Source organism: Cavia porcellus, unplaced genomic scaffold (assembly GCF_034190915.1).
Source record: "Cavia porcellus strain 051 isolate PalLab524CR breed Dunkin Hartley unplaced genomic scaffold, mCavPor4.1 scaffold_26, whole genome shotgun sequence".
Taxonomy (NCBI): domain Eukaryota; kingdom Metazoa; phylum Chordata; class Mammalia; order Rodentia; family Caviidae; genus Cavia; species Cavia porcellus.
Window position 1 is genome coordinate 34,423,178 of NW_026947509.1, and position 18,081 is coordinate 34,441,258.

General features: G+C 49.1%; 1 protein-coding gene and 2 non-coding genes across 3 annotated transcripts; all 3 read left to right on the forward strand.

The window, feature by feature from the left end:
- Positions 1 to 8,765: 8,765 nt before the first annotated feature.
- On the forward strand, positions 8,766 to 18,081 carry Ncl (nucleolin). Its single transcript, XM_003474598.5, has 14 exons — positions 8,766 to 8,964; positions 10,115 to 10,225; positions 11,493 to 11,988; positions 12,188 to 12,379; positions 12,491 to 12,577; positions 12,768 to 12,909; positions 13,433 to 13,557; positions 14,880 to 15,003; positions 15,621 to 15,778; positions 15,882 to 16,005; positions 16,099 to 16,232; positions 16,847 to 16,973; positions 17,312 to 17,535; positions 17,614 to 18,081. Exons 1-14 carry the CDS (start codon positions 8,947 to 8,949, stop codon positions 17,688 to 17,690), a joined length of 2,139 nt encoding a protein of 712 aa, XP_003474646.2. The 5' UTR covers positions 8,766 to 8,946; the 3' UTR covers positions 17,691 to 18,081.
- Positions 12,628 to 12,695, forward strand: LOC111758204 (small nucleolar RNA SNORD82). Its single transcript, XR_002792425.2, has one exon. It is a non-coding gene; the product is annotated as a small nucleolar RNA SNORD82 (small nucleolar RNA).
- On the forward strand, positions 16,348 to 16,433 carry LOC111758206 (small nucleolar RNA SNORD20). Its single transcript, XR_002792427.2, has one exon. It is a non-coding gene; the product is annotated as a small nucleolar RNA SNORD20 (small nucleolar RNA).

Genomic DNA, 18,081 nt, shown 5'->3' on the forward strand with positions numbered 1-18,081 from the left:
CCCTGAGAGGGTGTCAGGGTTTGTGTTAGTAGCCCCCAGGCCTCATGCATTTGCACCGTGATTCGTGATTGGTTATTGGTTCATAGTCTAGTGCTTGGATTGGGGGTGTGAGGGCTACACTGGCCTACAGGTGGAGCCAGGATATAATGTAGTGGCAGGAAGGTGGTGTGGCTCTCTTTTGCCTGTTTCCTCCTTGCTGTTTGCAGCCGCCATGAATTGCAGCCCAGTCATGCCACCCTGCCTTGGAGCCAACCGAGTATGGACTGAAACCTCCAAAAACTATAAGAAATGAACCTTTCATTTCCCAACTTTGGACTTCAGGTATTTTGTCTCAGCAACAAGTAAAAAGTAACTTAACAGAGGGAAATGTGCCTCGAATTTCATTGGCTGCTTCAGTTTTGATATTGAGCCCAGGGCCTTTACACTTAGCTACAGCCTTTGCACTCAGCCCCCTTTTAAATTTAAAAGCAAGTTTGTTTGTTTGTATTGGTACTGAGGATGGAACTCATGACCTCATGCTTGCCAGGCAAGCATTTGTGCCACTGAGCTAAGTCCCCAGCCCCAAAAACAAGTTTTAAAAAATTTGAGATAAGTTCTCACAAGAAACACACTGTGGGCTCCAATTTGAGATCCTCCTGCTTCAGCCTCCCAGAATACTGGGATTATTGGTGTTCACCATCACGCCTGACTTTAGGGCAGCTCATATGTGGGACTCACAGGACTCTCAGCCAGGTACGAGAGGTGTTAGTGACTGTAAGTTTGTGGGGTCAGCATGAACACCACCAAGGTGGACACTTAGTACCCATAAGTACAGACAGTTTGGCCACCAGCTGGAGGGGCTCAGAACTCGCACCCCCTTAGCGCCCCAGCGCCTCAAGTATTCTCCTTCCCAGGACCCACCTGGCAGCTTCCCTGGCATCCCAGCTCCACTGTGGGCCCCAGCCCAGCCCAGCCCAGCCCAACCCAGCCCAGCCCTTGACCAGCCTGCAGGAGGGACTGAGCCAGGCCGGGCGCACTAACAGGGCTGTTGTTTCAATCAGGACATGGACCGCATCACTGTCTGTGCCTTACCTCTCTCCCAACCCTGTCCAAAAATGAGAAATCTGACACAGTAACACTGTAATCCTCACAAAATAAGTTAAAAATGTTTAAATTACATAAAGCACAAATATGAACCCTAGCCCTACATGAATGTAAAATGTGTCTTTTTATTTTTTAATTGGTACCAGGGATCAAACTCATGACCACGTGCTTGCAAAGCAGGTGCTTATGCCACTGAGCTAAATCCCCAGCCCGTGTGTCTTTTTATTAACTTTTTTTCTTTTCCAGAGCTGGGGATTGAACCCAGGGAGCTACATCTCTATCCCTTTTGTCTCCCCTCTTCAACACAACCTGCCCTGCCGCAGGCTCCTGCAAACTCCTAGACAGTGTGTTATGTGGCACATTTCCCACCTATCCACATTACAACCAAGAGTTTCTATTCTGTTGTGTGGTTTTTTCATTGTGTTTTCTTGTTTTTTTTTTGGGGGGGGGTTTCATACAAGATCATGCTCTATACTTGAGGGTGGCTTTGAACTCACTGTGTACCCCAGTCTGGTCTCCAACTCAGAGTGGTCCTCCTGTTTCAGCTTCCCAAGTGCAGGGATCACAGGCATGTGCCATGGCTGGCTGTAGAGCCATTTTTTTTTTTTTTTTTTGTCTTTTTCCTTTTTATCGGTACTAGGGATGGAACTCACGACTGCCTGCCTTCAAGGCAGGCGCTTATGCTGCTGAGCTAAATCCCCAGCCCCTTGTAGAGCCATTTTGAGTTCATTTTTCTGTACGGTGTGAGGCCAAGGGTCCAATTTCATTCTTCTGTATGTGGATAGTATATCCATTTGTTATAGCACTATCAGTTACCCATACCCACTTGTTATAGCATATTAAAGAGACTGTTTTTCATCACTGAGTACTTTTGGCATCCTGTAGAAGTCAATTGATTGTAAATATATGGCTGTATTTCTGGTCTTTCAATATTACTCTACTCATCTATATGTGTATCTTTAATGTTTATTATTACCGTAGTTAAGTCTTGATTTTACTGTAGTTTTGAAGTCAGAAAGTATGTTCTCCAACTTTTTTTTCAAGATTGTTTTTGTTAGGTCTGAGAAGAGTAGAGGAAGAAGAGGGGAAGGAAGGGAAAGAGGTCCGTGGAAGGAGTGTAGTGGACGGCCGTGAAAGGAGTGGGCGGAGGTGGCTGCAAAGATAAGAAATATAAAATATAAGTAACCTTTATTTCGGGAAGGCGGGGAGAGACCCCGCCCCGGCCCCGGGGCACAGCATCTCCACCCCGGGGCCGATGGTCTCTCTCTGGAACACACTCTCCCTTTCTCCTTCTTCTTCTTCTTCTTCTGAACACATGGAGTCAGGCCCATAAGTAGCCTCTGTCTGGGGCGGACCCCAAGGGGCATTAGGGATGCACAGGTATTTCATTGGCACACGCTTGGCGCCAGGGACAGGTTCCCAGGGATGGGGGTATAGGGTTACAGGCAAATCTATAGGGGCGGGGCAGGCAGGAGCCCCCTAACTTGGCTGAGGCTTTTCCTGGTTAAAGTGTCCGGTCTGGGCCAGCAACTCTTTCAGTTTTGACTGTTCAGGATGTCTTGAGTTATAAATTTTAGCATTAGCGTATCAATTTCTCCAAAAACAGGGAGCTAGAATTGATAGGAATTGCATTGTATTTGTCTATGTATTTGGAGAGTATTGCCTTTTTTTTTAAATGGCATCTCCCTATGTAGCACAGGCTAGCCTCAAACTCATGGTGATCCTCCTGCTTCAGGCTCCCAAGTGCTAGGATGTATGCCACCACACCTGCCTTTCTTATTCCCTGATTTATTCCCTCAGTGGAGATTGCACCATGATTGCCTGCTTGCACTGTTGGGGTCCAGGGTTTAAAAGGGGCTCCATCTCCATCCTTTCTGTTATTCTGACAGGGTCTTGCTAAGTTGCTGTATTGCTCAGGCTGGGCTGGAATTTGAAACGGGATGAAGATGCAGCTCAAAGTAAAGGTACCGGTTCAATCCCCAGCACCACAAAACCAACAAAACCCAACAAAAATACCCTAAGCAACCCAAAACTCCAAAAGCGTTGGTGCCTGTCCATTAGAAAAGACAGCAGAGCGGGCACAGCTGGGGAGAGAGGTAGCCTGGCCCAAGGGCCCTGCAGTGCGACCCAGGTGGGGTGGGGTGCCCTGTGTCCACAGTAGTGTCCGCAACTCATGTGCTGAGATGCAGTGCCCATCAGTGGGGTGCACAGAGGGGACCACTGCGAGGCAACTGACCCCTTCCTCTGGGATGGGATTAGTGGACTACGGAAGAGGCTGCAGGGAGGCAGTTCCCTCTTCTGTCACACAGGGCTCTGGGAAAGGCAGCCACGTCTGCCAGTGCACTGATCTCAGTGTCTCAGGTTCCAGAACTGTGAGCAATGAATTCTGCTGATTAAAAACTATCCCATCATTAAAATTTTTTAAAAATTAAAAAAACCAAAACTACCCAGTCAGGTGGGGCGTGGTGTTAGACACCTGTGATCCCAGCACTTGGGAGGCTGAGGCAGGAGGATTGCCATGTTTCAGGCCAGCCTGGGCTACATAGTGGGTTCAAGTCCAGCCTGAACTATAAAGCCAAGATCCTGTCTCAAAAACACAAACAAAAAGGACAAATGCTGGGGAGATGGAATGGGAGCAAACCAGGAGCCTGGAAGACCCCAGTCCATGCATATGGCTACTGGATAATGGCTGGTGCCCAAGGTAGCAGGTGGCGCTTCCTGGGCTGCCTTGGGGAGACAAAGGCCGGAGCTTTTACTCTGGCTCCAGTGCCCAGAGCAGAGGCCGCCCCTGCCAGGGAAGACCTAGCTAAAGCTGGGTGCCCTGCACAGAGCTCCCAGGCTGCAGTGGGTGTGCCCACCTGCAGGCTGCAGTGTTTGGCCAGCTGGAGACCTGCAGCTCAGGAGGGACTGAGTAAAAGGCTTTGATGGCTGGAGGCCAGGAACATTCACTCCTACGCCTCATCTGGAGTCCTGGCTAAGTGTTCATTGTTGTTGTTGTTTGAGATGAGATCTCACTGTGCAATGCAGGCTGGCCTTGAACTTGCTTAAGTAACCCAGGTTGGCCTGGAGTTTTTGGTGATCCTCCTGCCTCAGCCACCTGAATGCTGAGATTACAGGTGTGGGTTACCACATCTGTTGCTCTGGTTTTTTGAGACTGGGTCTCTCTAGGTAGCTCAGGCTGGTCTCAAACTCTTGGTGATCCTCCTGCTTCAGCCTCTTGAATGTAGGGACTATAGACTCTGTCTTGAAAAAAAGTCATCACAGACTTGATTAAGAGCATTATTTGGAAACTAAGTGCCCACATTGCATCCTGCGATCCTGGTTACTGGGACAGTGCTCAGAGCCTGGTGACTGGAATTTCATCCACAACTGCCCTTCCTTATGGGCAATTTCCTTTTCAGGGATCCAGGGTGAGAGCCCGGAGGGCACCTGTTTGTCTTTGCCTTAATCTTGATGCCCTCCTCAGAGAAGGGACCCAGTGACAGTGACCTTAGCGTAGATGAAGATGACCAAGGCTCAGGGACACAGATCGAGGTGACAGTCATGTCTGCCCTGTCATGAGAGGCCACGGCAGCTTCTGGGTTTACAGGTTCTGCTCAGACAAGGCTCAGGCCATGTGGGCCTTGCCAGGAGCAGTGACTCTGAAGGCTTGATACTGTTCTTCGAGGCTGTCTACTGTGTGCCTTTTGTCTGAGACTGGCTCTTGCTATGACCTTCCTGCCTCAGACTTCTGAGTGCTGGGAGTATAGGCATGTGTCACCATACCAGGGTCATAGGTGGTATTCTTTTTTTTTTTTTTTTTTTTGTCTGTTTCATTTTTATCGGTACCAGGGATCGAACTCACGACTGCCTGCTTGCAAGGCAGGTGCTTATGCCGCTGAGCTAAATCCCCAGCCCCCATAGGTGGTATTCTTATTTATTTATTGTCTTTTTCTTTTTTATCAGTACCGGGGATCGAACTCAGGACTGCCTGCTTGCAAGGCAGGTGCTTATGCCGATGAGCTAAATCCCCAGCCCCTGGGGGAGGATTTTTTTTGAGACAAGTTTCATTATACAGTTCAGGCTGAACTCGATCTTACTTTGTAGTCTAAGCTGGCCTCAAATTTGCATTGACCCCTCTGGCTCAGCCCTCTAAGTGCTGGGATTACAGGCATGTGCCACTGAGGCCAGCTATAATTGATTAATATGTGTGGAAATCTGCTGTCAGGGATGGTACCAGATGTTGTGATAAGGGTAAAGACAGCAAATTAATGTCATCAGGGCAAGACGTTTAGTTTGAAAAAACTGACCTAGAACTTTTTTTTTTTTGCCACTGTCAGGGTTTTTTAAATTCATAAAAAGGAATTTATTGCTAAACATCTCAAATGGAAGACTCCAAACACCTGCTCCCCAAGGAGGCAAAAGGCAACAGTGTCCCCAGCCCTGCCCCATGGTTGGTCACTCCGTGGGTGAAGCCACTTTGGCATGTTGTGTGCCCACTGGGGTGGCCCCAGAGCTCCCTGAGCAGCCAGTCATTAGACAGATGGGGAAACTGAGGCTCCTATTCTTGAAAGCAGGAGACTTGGCTGATGCCTGGTTAGCCTGACTGCTAGAGAGAAGGGCCAGGGTCAGGTGACCATGAGCACCTGACAACAATCTGCTCTGGTGTAGGAGACAGAGATAAGGCAGGTAGGCTTGGCTCAGTGACCCCCTGGGTCAGCTGGGCTCTTGTACACTCAGCACTGGAAACTCCTGCGTCCCAGGACTCTGGGCCATCTGCCAAAGCCCTTATGTGCAGTGAGGTACACTATGGAAGGATGCTGGCCAGAGCTGAGTCCTGAGGCCAGGCCAGTAAGCCACATAGCAAGCAGGGTAGGACAGGCAGACAGGGACACCAGGGATGTCTTCTGGTCCTGGCCAGACCCTGAAATGCTCAGTGACCCTTCCTCAGGCGGGGATGCAGAGCCCATTTCTTGGCACAGTTGGACTTCGAGAGATGGATGGGGTGATGGGAGGTCCCTGGCTTGGCTATCCATCATACTTCTTGCAGGCCCCTGGCAGCCGCCTCATGGCTAATTATGACAGTGAAGTGGGGGTGATAGGAAGGTTTATTAGACATCCATTAATGGGTCTGCTTGAGAGCTTTTTGATTAAGACTAGGAGAACTTAACAGGTAGCTACGACTCAGGGGTTAGCTTGCGTCTAAGCAACATCCTCTAGATTCCTGAAAGAGTGGGGTCCAAGGGGTTCACAGCCCTGCACAGTGAAGTCAGGAGGTGCTCGGGTGGGAAGAGTGTACCTCAGGTTGATTTAGTGACTCTTAAGAGCACTAGGATTAAGACATACACCACCATGCCTGGCTTCCTTGGAATAAGCCTTTGAGCAAATCCCTTTTGCTTTTTACCATGACCTCCTTCAATTTGATCATTGGTGAACAAATGAACCTCAGTATATAAACTTAAGTGGCAGGGCAGGGGTGTCGCTCAGCAGCACAGCATCCACCTGGCAAGCATAGGATTAGGTATTTGATTATTCTCAGTACCAAAAAAGAAAAAAAAAAAAAAAAAAAAAAACTTCAGTGGCTGGCAACACTTTTATTCTGCAATGTGACCTGCTGTGACACAGGTTTTCACCAGCTGGTGGCGGGTCTTTATCAGGGTCTTGCTGTAAATCTTGTCTCTTCCACTTATAGCTATAGGACAGTTGATCAGTTACTTTACCTCTGTATGCCCCAGCTTCCATAACATGGGGAAAACTGTTTCACACATACACGCAAATAGTTGGTACAGGGGATTGAACATAGGACCGCGACAGCCTTTTTTCTTCCCCTATTGAGACAAGGTCTCGCAAAATTACTCACGCTGAGTTTGAACTTGGGATCATGTCTCAGGCTTCTATGAAGCTGGGGTTATTGGCATGCACAACCACATCTGGCTTCGAAGTTCACGAGTAAAATACTTTTTATTCTAAGGATTTGGGAAGGGTCCTCGGTGCTTGGGAAGTGGCACATTAAGTACTATACTAGGTACCACCGTATTTTCTCACCCTAGATCGCCTCCACGCTAGTGCTCTCTACTTCCTAGTACTTTGTTCATTTACTTGGCAAGTTCTTTCCAACCTTACTGCCTGCCAGGCCACGCTTTAGGCACTGCACGTGCAGCAGACAAATCCGTTTTTGTGATCGGAGAGGCGGCAGATGGATGGACACCCAAGTGGAGTCTAAGGTAAGCGACTCAGGTTAGGTGTCCCCTAGGAAATGGCCCTTAGAAGTGAACCGAGCTCTGAATGACAAGGAGCTGGCCATGCTGGTGTCACAAGATCCAGCTCCATCACCCCCTATGCCCAATGTTCATCTTAGCCTCTTTCTCCAGGAAAGAGAAACGCTGCGGTCTTGTCCCACATGCCTTGGCTCCAGTTGGTCTTCCTGTTCCCAATCCAGGAAGCTCGGCTTTGGCCCCTACCCCTCCTCCTCGGTCTCAGCCTCCAGGCGATTTGAACCCCGGGACTCCCCCCGACCCCGCGATGGGTTTTCCTAAACACTCAAGTCTGAATAAAGACTGCAAAGTAACTTGTGCCCAAGAAACCCCACGTGCTCTTCTTTGTTAAAATACAGAGTCCTGGGCCCCAATACAGCTCTCTCCGTTTAAAATCTCCAGAGTGATTTGAAATCAAGTGTCACAGCTGCGAACACCCTGCTTCTGGAAGAACCAGCAGGTATCAGATAGACCTGGAAGGATCCTGCAGTGAGACCAAGGACTCTGCTCTGCCAACTCGGTTAGGTTCCAAGCACAAGGCAGTCACCCGAATACTAGCAGAAGTGCGGCGCAAGGCCGATGGCGAGTGTTCCCGCCATCTGAGGGACCCTTCCTAGTACGCTTCAGATCCAGTAACTTCAAGACCATCGCGAGTGAAAGGAGGCGCTGGCTCCGAATAACTAAGCGGAAACCCGGCAGAAGTCAAAGCCCTAGCCCCAGGATCAGCCCGCCCACGTCCCTCTGCCAACCCACAATCAACCCTGCGGCCACCGGTTACCGGGAACCTGCACCGGCTGTGCGCACACGGCCCACGCCCGCCAACGACAGTTTTCATTAGTGGTTCTTAGGAGCCAGTGTTAGTTACGAGGACCCGGAGGGAGTCACCTATAGCCAGGGGGACCTCACTGGTCCCGCTCCACCGGGGCAGGGCTGAACAGGGACTCTAAAAAGAGCCGCGTGGACTGTGCGGCCCCTAATCTCCGGGGACATCAGCAACACGCAGAGCGGCTCCCCAGACCCGGAGGGCCAGCGTGAAGCGTGCATCGCGGCCGCGCGTGGGACCTCCGTGGAACCCTCAGGCTACGCGAAACTACAGGACCAGGCCGCATACAGAGGCCCAGCCCGAGCCTGCGCTATCCCACCTCCCCCGCGAACCTCACACATCCGGCGCCAAAAACCCCAGTACCACTGCGCAGGCGCCAGGAATACTGGCCGCGCAGCTACGCTCGGGACCCGCGCGTTCACAGCCAATCAAACCGTGCCTGCACAAAGCAAGTTCCGGCTCCAGCGAGCCAGCACCTGGTCCCTCCCCTTCCTCCGCCTGCCTGGCTGGACCCCCACGCCTATGCCCCGCCCCATTCCGTCCTGGATTAGATTCACGATTGGCTCAAAGGAGGACGCGAGCTCTGGTTGGCTGAGTCATGGTCACGAGGTCGCTGTCGTCGCCTTTCCAGAGGCGATTACTGGGCAGGCTCAGTCTTTCGCCTCAGTCTCCAGCTATAGCTGGCTGCCAGGCGTACGCGCTCCTGCGTCTTCAGTACTCGCGGCCGCCATCTACGGCACTTACATTTCCCCTAGGCTTATCTGCACCACTCGCCCGTCACACACTCCGCCACTGTAAACCACCATTATGGTGAAGCTCGCAAAGGTAAGGGATCCTATGTGCAGACACAGACGCCAAGGCCTGCTTTCCAGGGAACGCGCGCGCGGCGTCGCGGGCCTGCGCTCCGTGCGGGTGCGTTCGGGGGCGCCATGCTGTGGGAAGTCTCGCGCGACTAGCGGGAGGTCTCGCGGCGCTGGCTGCTGGACGAGATGGGGCGTTAGGGAAGACTCGCGGGGTGGCTGACGAGGAGGGGGACTTGAGTCCTGCGCGGGGGGGCGGGAGCGCTGTCCTCTGCATGAGGATGAGGTAGAAAGCCCGCGACGGGTGGTTGAGGTCCCGCCTCCTGGCGCACGTGCCTCGGCGCGCGGCGCGCCACGTGGGTCCTCTTCGAGGGCCGGGGGTCCTCGGCGGACTTCGGGACAGCGGGGCTGGCCTGTGGGGGACGCGGCGGGCTCGGGACTCTCCGTGGGGCCTGGTGGCCCGGCACGTGGTGAGCTCCAGGGGGAGGCGCTGGCACATGGTGTCGACCTGGCACCCCACGTGGTCCCACTGGGCCTGGCTGAGGCGGGGTGCTGCGCCCGGGGAGGCAAACTTAGCAGAAAACCAGAAGTAGTTCACGCAAGTTTTTAAAGGTGCCCTAAGGATCTTATAATTTGAATTGAGGCTAGAAGGGCCAGTGTGTACTTGAAGGCCGGTTAGGTCAGTCGTGGTGGTGCACGCCTGTAGTCTCAGCCCTGAGAGGCTGAAGCCCGTGAATCTCCACGAGTTCGAGGCCAACCCGGACTATGTAGTGAGAACCTATCTCAAAAAACAGACCAAAAAAAGGATACTATTAATTAGAAAAAGTTATTCTGCATTTACAGGCCACTAATTATTAAAAGTTATGCATAACGTCATGAATTACTCTGTATCTATATTATGGTTTTTTTTTTTAATTTTTTAAGCTGCTTTTATATTTAAGTGTGATAACAGTATAGGAAGGAAAAAGGTTACTTTTTCTGTTCGGTTGGTTTTTTTGGTTTGGAAAGCCTACCTGGAAAAACACCTGCACTGCCAACAGGAATAGCCTTTACCTCTGCTGTGGAAAGCAGATTTTAGGAGACGAGAGGTTTGTACAGTATTGTACTCTCGGGAATCGTGGCAAAATGTGAGTGGTCGGAAATGTGGGTGGAGATAATGATTTGTCCATTTTTAGGCTGGTAAAAATCAAAGTGACCCCAAGAAAATGGCACCTCCCCCAAAGGAGGTAGAAGAAAGTGATGATGAGGAAATGTCAGACGATGAAGATGACAGCAGTGGAGAAGAGGTAATTACATCCAGTTTAATGGAAAGTGGTAAAAGTGGAATTTATTCATGTTTGACCAATTGTAAGGTGTGAATGACAAGCATATCATTAAACGTGGGTAGGATTTGAGGGGCTGGGGATTTAGCTCAGCGGCATAAGCGCCTGCCTTGTAAGCAGGCAGTCAGGAGTTCGATCCCTGGTACCAATAAAAAAGGAAAAAGACAAAAAAAAAAAAAAAAAACGGGTAGGATTTGAATGCAAGTTTTGAGATAAGTGATCTGGGAAGGTGCCTCCCCCCTTTGCAGAGACTGATGGGATAAATCAGATTTCTTTTTTTTTTTTTTAATTTTGAAGTAAGTGTCTCACACTAAGATGGGGCCAGGGATTTAGTTCAGTGGCATAAGCTCCTACCTGGCAAGCTCGAGGTCGTGAGTTTGATCCCGGTTCTGAAAAAAAAAAGTGTCTCACTAAGTTAGCCCAGACTGGCTTTGAACTTGGTAATTGATTCTCCTGCTTCAGCTTCCTGAGTAACTGAAACCCCATCTAGCCTTTTTATCTCCATTTTTAATAGCTTTGTCTTGCCATACATGCTCAGGAAAAGACCAGTTTTATGAAAGGATTGAGCATTTTTTTTTATCAAGTTACTAGGTCATCATCTACTGTAAATTTTGTATCTGATCTGCTTATGAAAGTCTTCAAATTAAGGAGGTTTTTGTTTTTGTTTTGTTATGTTTTGTTTGGTACTGGGGATGGAACTTGAAAACTCCATGCTTGCCAGGCAGGTGTTTATGCCACTGAGCTGAAAAGACAGTAGCTGGGTATGGTAGTGCATGCCTATACTTCCAGCACTTTGGAGGCTGAGGCAGGAGGACCTCCTTGAGTTAAGAGGTCAGCCTGGACTACTAGCAGGATTCTTGTCTCAGAAAAAGTTTTAACTTGTAATGTTTTTGAATAGTTTTTTATATTTACTCACAATTCTGAACACAGTGTGTTAAATTGCTGTTTTATCTTTTTTTACATAAGAGTTGAAATTGAAGGATGACACGCAGGAATTGGGGAGGGTTTGATTCAGAGGGATTTCAGGTGTTGGGGCTTGGCCTGTGTGGGGGCTGCATGCTGGTGAGGGCTTAGGCCTATAGAAAGATGGCAAATCCAGCTTTAGTTGAACATGTGTTTCATGTGTATTGTCTTCAACTACAGAAAATGCTGGAGTCAAACAAGTCTTTGGGACCCAGGCTGTGTTTTGGGATATAGGAAAATATTTACTTTGTTTTTATTTATTCTCAAGGTTGTCATCCCTCAGAAGAAAAGCAAGAAGGCTGCCGTGACTCCAGCAAAAAAAGCAGTGGCTTCCCCAGTGAAAAAGGTTGCAGTTGCCACACCTGCCAAGAAAGCAGCTGTCACCCCAGGCAAAAAGGCAGCAGCAGCCACACCAGCCAAAAAGACTGTGACACCTGCCAAGGCAGTTGTAGCACCTGGCAAGAAGGGAGCTGCGCTCGGCAAAGCTGTCGTTGCAACCCCAGGGAAGAAGGGCACTGTCACCCCAGCCAAGGGGGCAAAGAATGGCAAAAATGCCAAAAAGGAAGACAGCGATGAGGATGAAGAGGACGGTGACAGCGATGAGGAAGATGATGATGAGGAGGAGGAGGAAGAGGAAGATGAGGAATTTGAGCCAAAAGTGATGAAAGCAGTAGCTGCAGCCCCTGCCTCAGAAGACGAGGATGAGGACGATGACGATGATGATGATGATGAGGAAGAGGATGACGATGATGATGAGGATGATGGTGAGTTCCCTATCACTCATAGGCTGGTTTGCAGGGCGTCTTGATGCCAAGTTCAGTGGTGCTAACCTGGGTTTAGGTTAGACTTGTACCCAAGATCCTCTGGCCTTTCTTCTTGCCCCTCTGGGTAAAGGTTTCCCGCAGTGCTTCCTGGGAGGCCATGATCAGGGCGGTCTCCCAAGACTGACTGTTTCTCTTCTAGACTCTGAAGAAGAAGCAATGGAAACCACACCAGCCAAAGGGAAGAAAGCTCCTGCAAAAGCTGCCCCTGTGAAAGCTAAGAGCATGGCTGAGGAGGAGGATGATGACGAGGATGACGATGAGGAGGATGAGGATGAGGATGATGAAGAGGATGAAGATGAGGAAGAGGAGGAGGAGGAGGAAGAGGAGGAAGGTAAGCAGACTTGATTCTGAAGTGCCTTGACCTGAGCTGTGAGTAAAGGAGGTACTTGGTTGGCATCTGTGGATGTGTGCGAAATGACGAGTTAACTGAAATTTTGTGCAGAACCTGTCAAAGAAGCACCTGGAAAACGAAAGAAGGACATGACCAAACAGAAGGCAGCTCCTGAAGCCAAGAAACAGAAAATGGAAGGTAACTGCAGGGCCTGGGGTGGCCAGGTGAGCGGGTGAGAGCTGAGGGGTGGCGCAGAGGATGAGTGACACAGGGACTTAATGCTGAAGGCTGATGTGACTGCAGGGTACTGATGCGCCGTGGGCACATGCTGTGGTGAGGACTGATTTGTACTGTGCATCACACTGATGGGTTCCTTTTTGGTTCACAGGCACAGAACCAACTACAGCATTCAATCTCTTTGTTGGAAATCTCAATTCTAGCAAATCTCCTTCTGAATTAAAAACTGGTATCAGTGAAGTTTTTGCTAAAAATGACCTCACTACTGTGGATGTCAGAATTGGCACAAATCGGTAAGTGTTTTGTAGCTTGTTATCTGTAAACATGAATGTAAACAACTTAAAAATTAGGTGTTAATGACTTAAATCATAGCATCAAGTTATGGAACCCCCAAATCTGAATTTCCCATAATCAGCCTTTACTCTTGGTGTAGCCCAAAGTAATTTCTAACAGCGGTTTTAAGAATGGATTGTGTGTTCCTGGAAATACCTGGAAGTGTTACCCCCAAGTTATCAGGTTGGTGGAACGGCTCCTAGGCAGACAGGGCTCTCCAGTCTGTGCTTAAACACTTTGCTTTGGTCAATGCTAACACCTTAAGTTATGGCGCTGCCAGACCTCAAAGGTGAGTTTGCCCAGTCACTTTGGGGACTTAGGCCTTGTTTGCCAGGCCAAATTTGCAGAGCCTTGACTTAATGCCAGGGCCAGTGAGGGTGTTTCCTGGTGGGCAGCATCATGTCAGCGCAGGCTGTATGTGCAGGGTTTGTTTGCGGGGGTGCTTTGTTTCCCACTTGTGATTTTGTGCTCTCCACTGTGAAGGAAGTTCGGCTATGTAGACTTTGAATCTGCTGAAGACCTGGAAAAGGCCTTGGAACTCACTGGTTTAAAAGTCTTCGGCAGTGAAATTAAATTAGAGAAGCCCAAAGGAAAAGACAGCAAGAAAGGTATGTAAGGCTTCTGGGCATTACGGTACCATTGGGCGTTGCTTTCTCCTCTTGGGAATATGCACTGGCTTAGGGTTCACTGGAGTCACTGGTATTGTTAGGCTGGTGGCTGGGGGTGCTGGTACACACATGTCACCCCCCCCCTCCCTACCCCAGGAGCAGAAGCAGAGGGATCACTTAGGATGATTCTCCAAATTTAAAAAGGGCTGGTTATGTATCTCTAGTATCAAAAACACATTAAAGTGGTGAGCAGGAGAGGCCAGGGACATAGCTCAGGTGACAAAAGTTTCCTGCCTGGCAAGTTTGAGGTCATGAGCTTGATTTCCAGTACCAAAAAGAAAAAGTGGTGAGCAAGAAGTCAGTCTTGGGGCTGGGGGTTTAGCTCAGCGGCATAAGTGCCTGCCTTGCAAGCAGGCAGTCGTGAGTTCGATCCCTGGTACCAATAAAAAAAACAAAAAACGAGAAAGACAGCAAGAAGTCAGTCTCAAGCAGGAAGGAATAATAGATTAGTGTAATGTGCAGGACTCTGGTGTGTTTGGGCTTTGGAATATTTTAATTATGTGTATCAGATAATTTGGAGTTAGGTGTGATGGTACATTCAGGAGGCCAAGTCAGAATCACCTCAGGTGTAAGGCCAGCCAGGGCTATACAGTGAGTTGAAAGCCACCCTGGGCTGAAAAGCAAGACCCTATAGGAAAAAAAAAAAAAAACAACAGACACAGATATTTTACTTAGCAGTGCTTATGTTGAGTTAAAGTGATCTATATTAATATAAGTGTTTCTGACAATATGTATTATGTTCCTGGTTACTGTTTGTATAGTTTACTTTGTGCTATAGAGGGGCGGGTATTTTTTTTTTTTCAGTATGATGTACCCTTAAGAGGGGCAGGTTTTAAGTTACATGTTCATGAGTGATGCTAAAGATTGAACCCAAGGTCTTGTGTGTCTAGACAAGCACTGTACACTGACCTGCATCCCAGGGTACCCCATCCCTCTTTTGGAGACAAGGTCTTCCTGGATTACCTAGGCTGGTCATACACTTTATCCTCATGCTTTGGCCCTGAGGTGACTGAGGTTAAAGGTGCGTGCCAACGGTTCCCCTATTGAAAGATCTTAGAACCTGCCTGAGGTAGGCCCTGTTTTAAATGGTGGGCACATGTGGCCACAAGCTGTGCAGGCTTGAGGGGCCCAGGAGATCGTTACTGCTGTGGCTTTATACTTGGAGGCCTTGTGCAGAAGAGAATCCTCTGTTGGATGCAAGTGTGGGTTTTTTTTCCTGCATTCTGTGCATGTAGTTCATTGTCTTGTTTTTTAAAATCTAGATCGAGATGCAAGGACACTTCTGGCCAAAAATCTCCCTTACAAAGTCACTCAGGATGAATTAAAAGAAGTGTTTGAAGACGCCCTAGAGATCAGACTAGTCAGCAAGGACGGGAAGAGTAAAGGGTGAGTTCTGTGTCGGAGAAGGAAGAAATACATTAGTGTCAAGGTGCTGTGTCCTTTTGGAAGAAATGTGGGTCTGTTACCTGGTTGTAGGGTCTGGGTCGTTTCACGTAGCATTAAAGAGTAACGTTAAAAGGTGAATTTAGGGGCTGGGGATTTAGCTCAGCGGCATAAGCGCCTGCCTTGCAAGCAGGCAGTCGTGAGTTCGATCCCTGGTACCGGTAAAAACGAAAAAGACAAAAAAAAAAAAAAAAAAAAAAAAGGTGAATTTAGAAAAAGCTAAAACGTGAGCTGGGCATGGCAGGGCACGCCTGTAATCCCAGCACTCAGGGAGGCGGAGTCAGTGGGATTGTGGTGAGTTCAAGGCCAGCCTGGACTGCAGAGTGAGACCCTGTCTCAAAAAGACAAAAAAAAAAAAAAAAAAAAAAAAAAGGTGCGGGGCTCCCAGAACGTGGGAGGCTGAGGCACGAGGGTCCTTGTGAATGGGTTTGAGTCCATCTTGAATTATGTAGTAAGACCTTATCTCAAAACAAAATGATGAATTACAGTGTGGAAGATACTCCTGCCTTCCAGTAAAAGCTGCATGTGGTCATTTATATTAATGTTTTTTTCTGTTGCAGGATTGCTTATATCGAGTTTAAGACAGAAGCTGATGCAGAGAAAACCTTTGAAGAAAAGCAGGGAACAGAGATTGATGGGCGATCTGTTTCTCTGTACTATACTGGGGAGAAGGGTCAAAATCAGGACTACAGAGGCGGGAAGAACAGCACCTGGAGTGGTGAGCAGCCTCTAGCCGGGCAGGAGCACTCAGGGCTCATAGGCAAAGTCCTGGGCTCTCAGCCATTGTTCTCATGTTCACTGTGTCCTCTGTGTATTTGCAGGTGAATCCAAGACTCTGTATTTAAGCAACCTCTCCTACAGCGCAACAGAAGAAACTCTTCAGGAGGTATTTGAGAAGGCAACTTTCATCAAAGTGCCTCAGAACCAAAATGGCAAATCAAAAGGGTAGGTACTTGTGTGTCCTAGGGAAGGCGATGTGTGCCTGAGGAGCCAGTGCAGGGTGGCGCTCGGCTGACTGTTGTGTTACCCCGCGTTCAGGTACGCCTTCATAGAATTTGCTTCATTTGAAGACGCAAAAGAAGCTTTGAACTCCTGCAATAAAAGGGAAATTGAGGGCAGAACGATCAGACTGGAGCTGCAAGGACCCAGGGGGTCGCCTAATGCAAGAAGCCGTGAGTCCCACAGCAGATGTTGGGGGCGGGCTTGTTCAGTTTCCTGGAACTTGTGTCAGTGCTTTCCCCACAAATCTTGGGGTGATTCTTCTTGCTGTTCCTGCTGAGTGACAACTGGATATGATGACTGATTACCTGAGAAAAAGACTTGATGAAATAAATTTCAAGAAAATTCCTCTAGATAGTCAAGTTCTGATCCAGTCATGTCACCCCAGAGCCGTGAGTCTGCTGCTGACCATCTCTGCTGGACACTGCCTCTGCTTTCTGTAAAAGACCCAAGGCAGGAGCTTAGGTAGCAGTACTAGTAAGGTTGAAGAAAGCAAGGCATGGTGTGGGCTCATAATGTCAGCACTGAAGGAGGCTGAGGCAGGAAAGTCATAACTTCAAGAACTGCCTAGGCAATTGAGGGCCTGGGTGTAGCTGGGCAGTAGAGCCCCATGTTCTACTCCTGCTACCCAAGTAAGAATGGTTATTTGTGCAAGTCTTTGCTTTAGTTAAGCATTGGGTGTTGGCTCACTTATAGTCACTCCTGCTGAAGCAGGTGTACTGTCTGGTGGTAGTCTTGACTGTAGATTGTTGTTTCACATAGCACCATCTTTACTTTTCTTCCCCAGAGCCTTCTAAAACCCTGTTTGTCAAGGGTCTTTCTGAGGAAACCACTGAAGAGACCTTAAAGGAGTCATTTGATGGCTCTATCGGGGCGAGGATAGTCACCGATCGGGAGACTGGCTCCTCCAAGGGGTAAGCCTAGTTGGGTAGGCAGGCAGGGGGCATGAGTTCCTTGGCCCTGGCACCTTCTCACTGAGCTCCTGTCTGTCACTGATGGCAGTCTTGGATTCGCACGAGAAGAACAGCACTGCACGGAGCCGGTGCTGCTGTAGCCTCTGTTTCATTGGAGGTGTGCATACCTGGCTGCTCTGTGGACAAATACGTGTTTAAATATGGTGACATGGTGGGGCTTCCTGTACTGCTGTCGCTTGCCTGTCCCTTTGAGCATGGCCCCTTCGGTGGTGTTCCCATGACACAAAGCTTGTGTGTGCATGCATGGTCACAGTCCTGTCGCTTGCCTTTCTTTCCAGGTTCGGTTTTGTAGACTTCAACACTGAGGAGGATGCCAAGGCTGCCAAGGAGGCCATGGAGGATGGGGAAATTGATGGAAATAAAGTCACCTTGGACTGGGCCAAGCCCAAAGGCGAAGGCGGCTTTGGAGGCCGTGGAGGTGGCCGAGGCGGCTTTGGAGGCCGGGGTGGTGGCAGAGGTGGCCGAGGCGGATTTGGAGGCAGAGGCCGGGGAGGCTTTGGAGGTAAGGGACACCACCTACCTGCTGCCCTGGGAAGGCTGGCTGCTTTGCCACTTACTCACTGTCCCTTTCCTCCTGCAGGACGAGGTGGCTTCCGAGGAGGCAGGGGAGGAGGTGGAGATCACAAGCCACAAGGGAAGAAAACAAAATTCGAGTAGGCCCTTCTGTCCATCTGTCTGTGTTCATTGGAAAGCAAGGACTCTGGGTTTCCCTGTTACCTGGCACTGCCAGAGCCTTCTGAGGACATTCCAAGCCTGTGTGCTTCCTGTGGTCCCTCGGGAGTGTAGCCATGCCGTTCAGGAGCGATGTACCCGATGTACCCTATTGGTTTTGACTGGAGATTCATAAACTTTTTAAAGAGATGAGTGATAGCGCTAACCCTGATCTGTAAGTTGCGAGTTTATATTGTTCCATGCCATGTACAAAACCATTTTTTCCTACAAATAGTTTTTTCTGTGTGTGTTGGGGGGTATAAAGGAAAGCAGAATGTTTTATTTTATTTTATTTGCTTCAGTGGTTTTAGGACAAATTAAAAGTCCTAAACTCTGG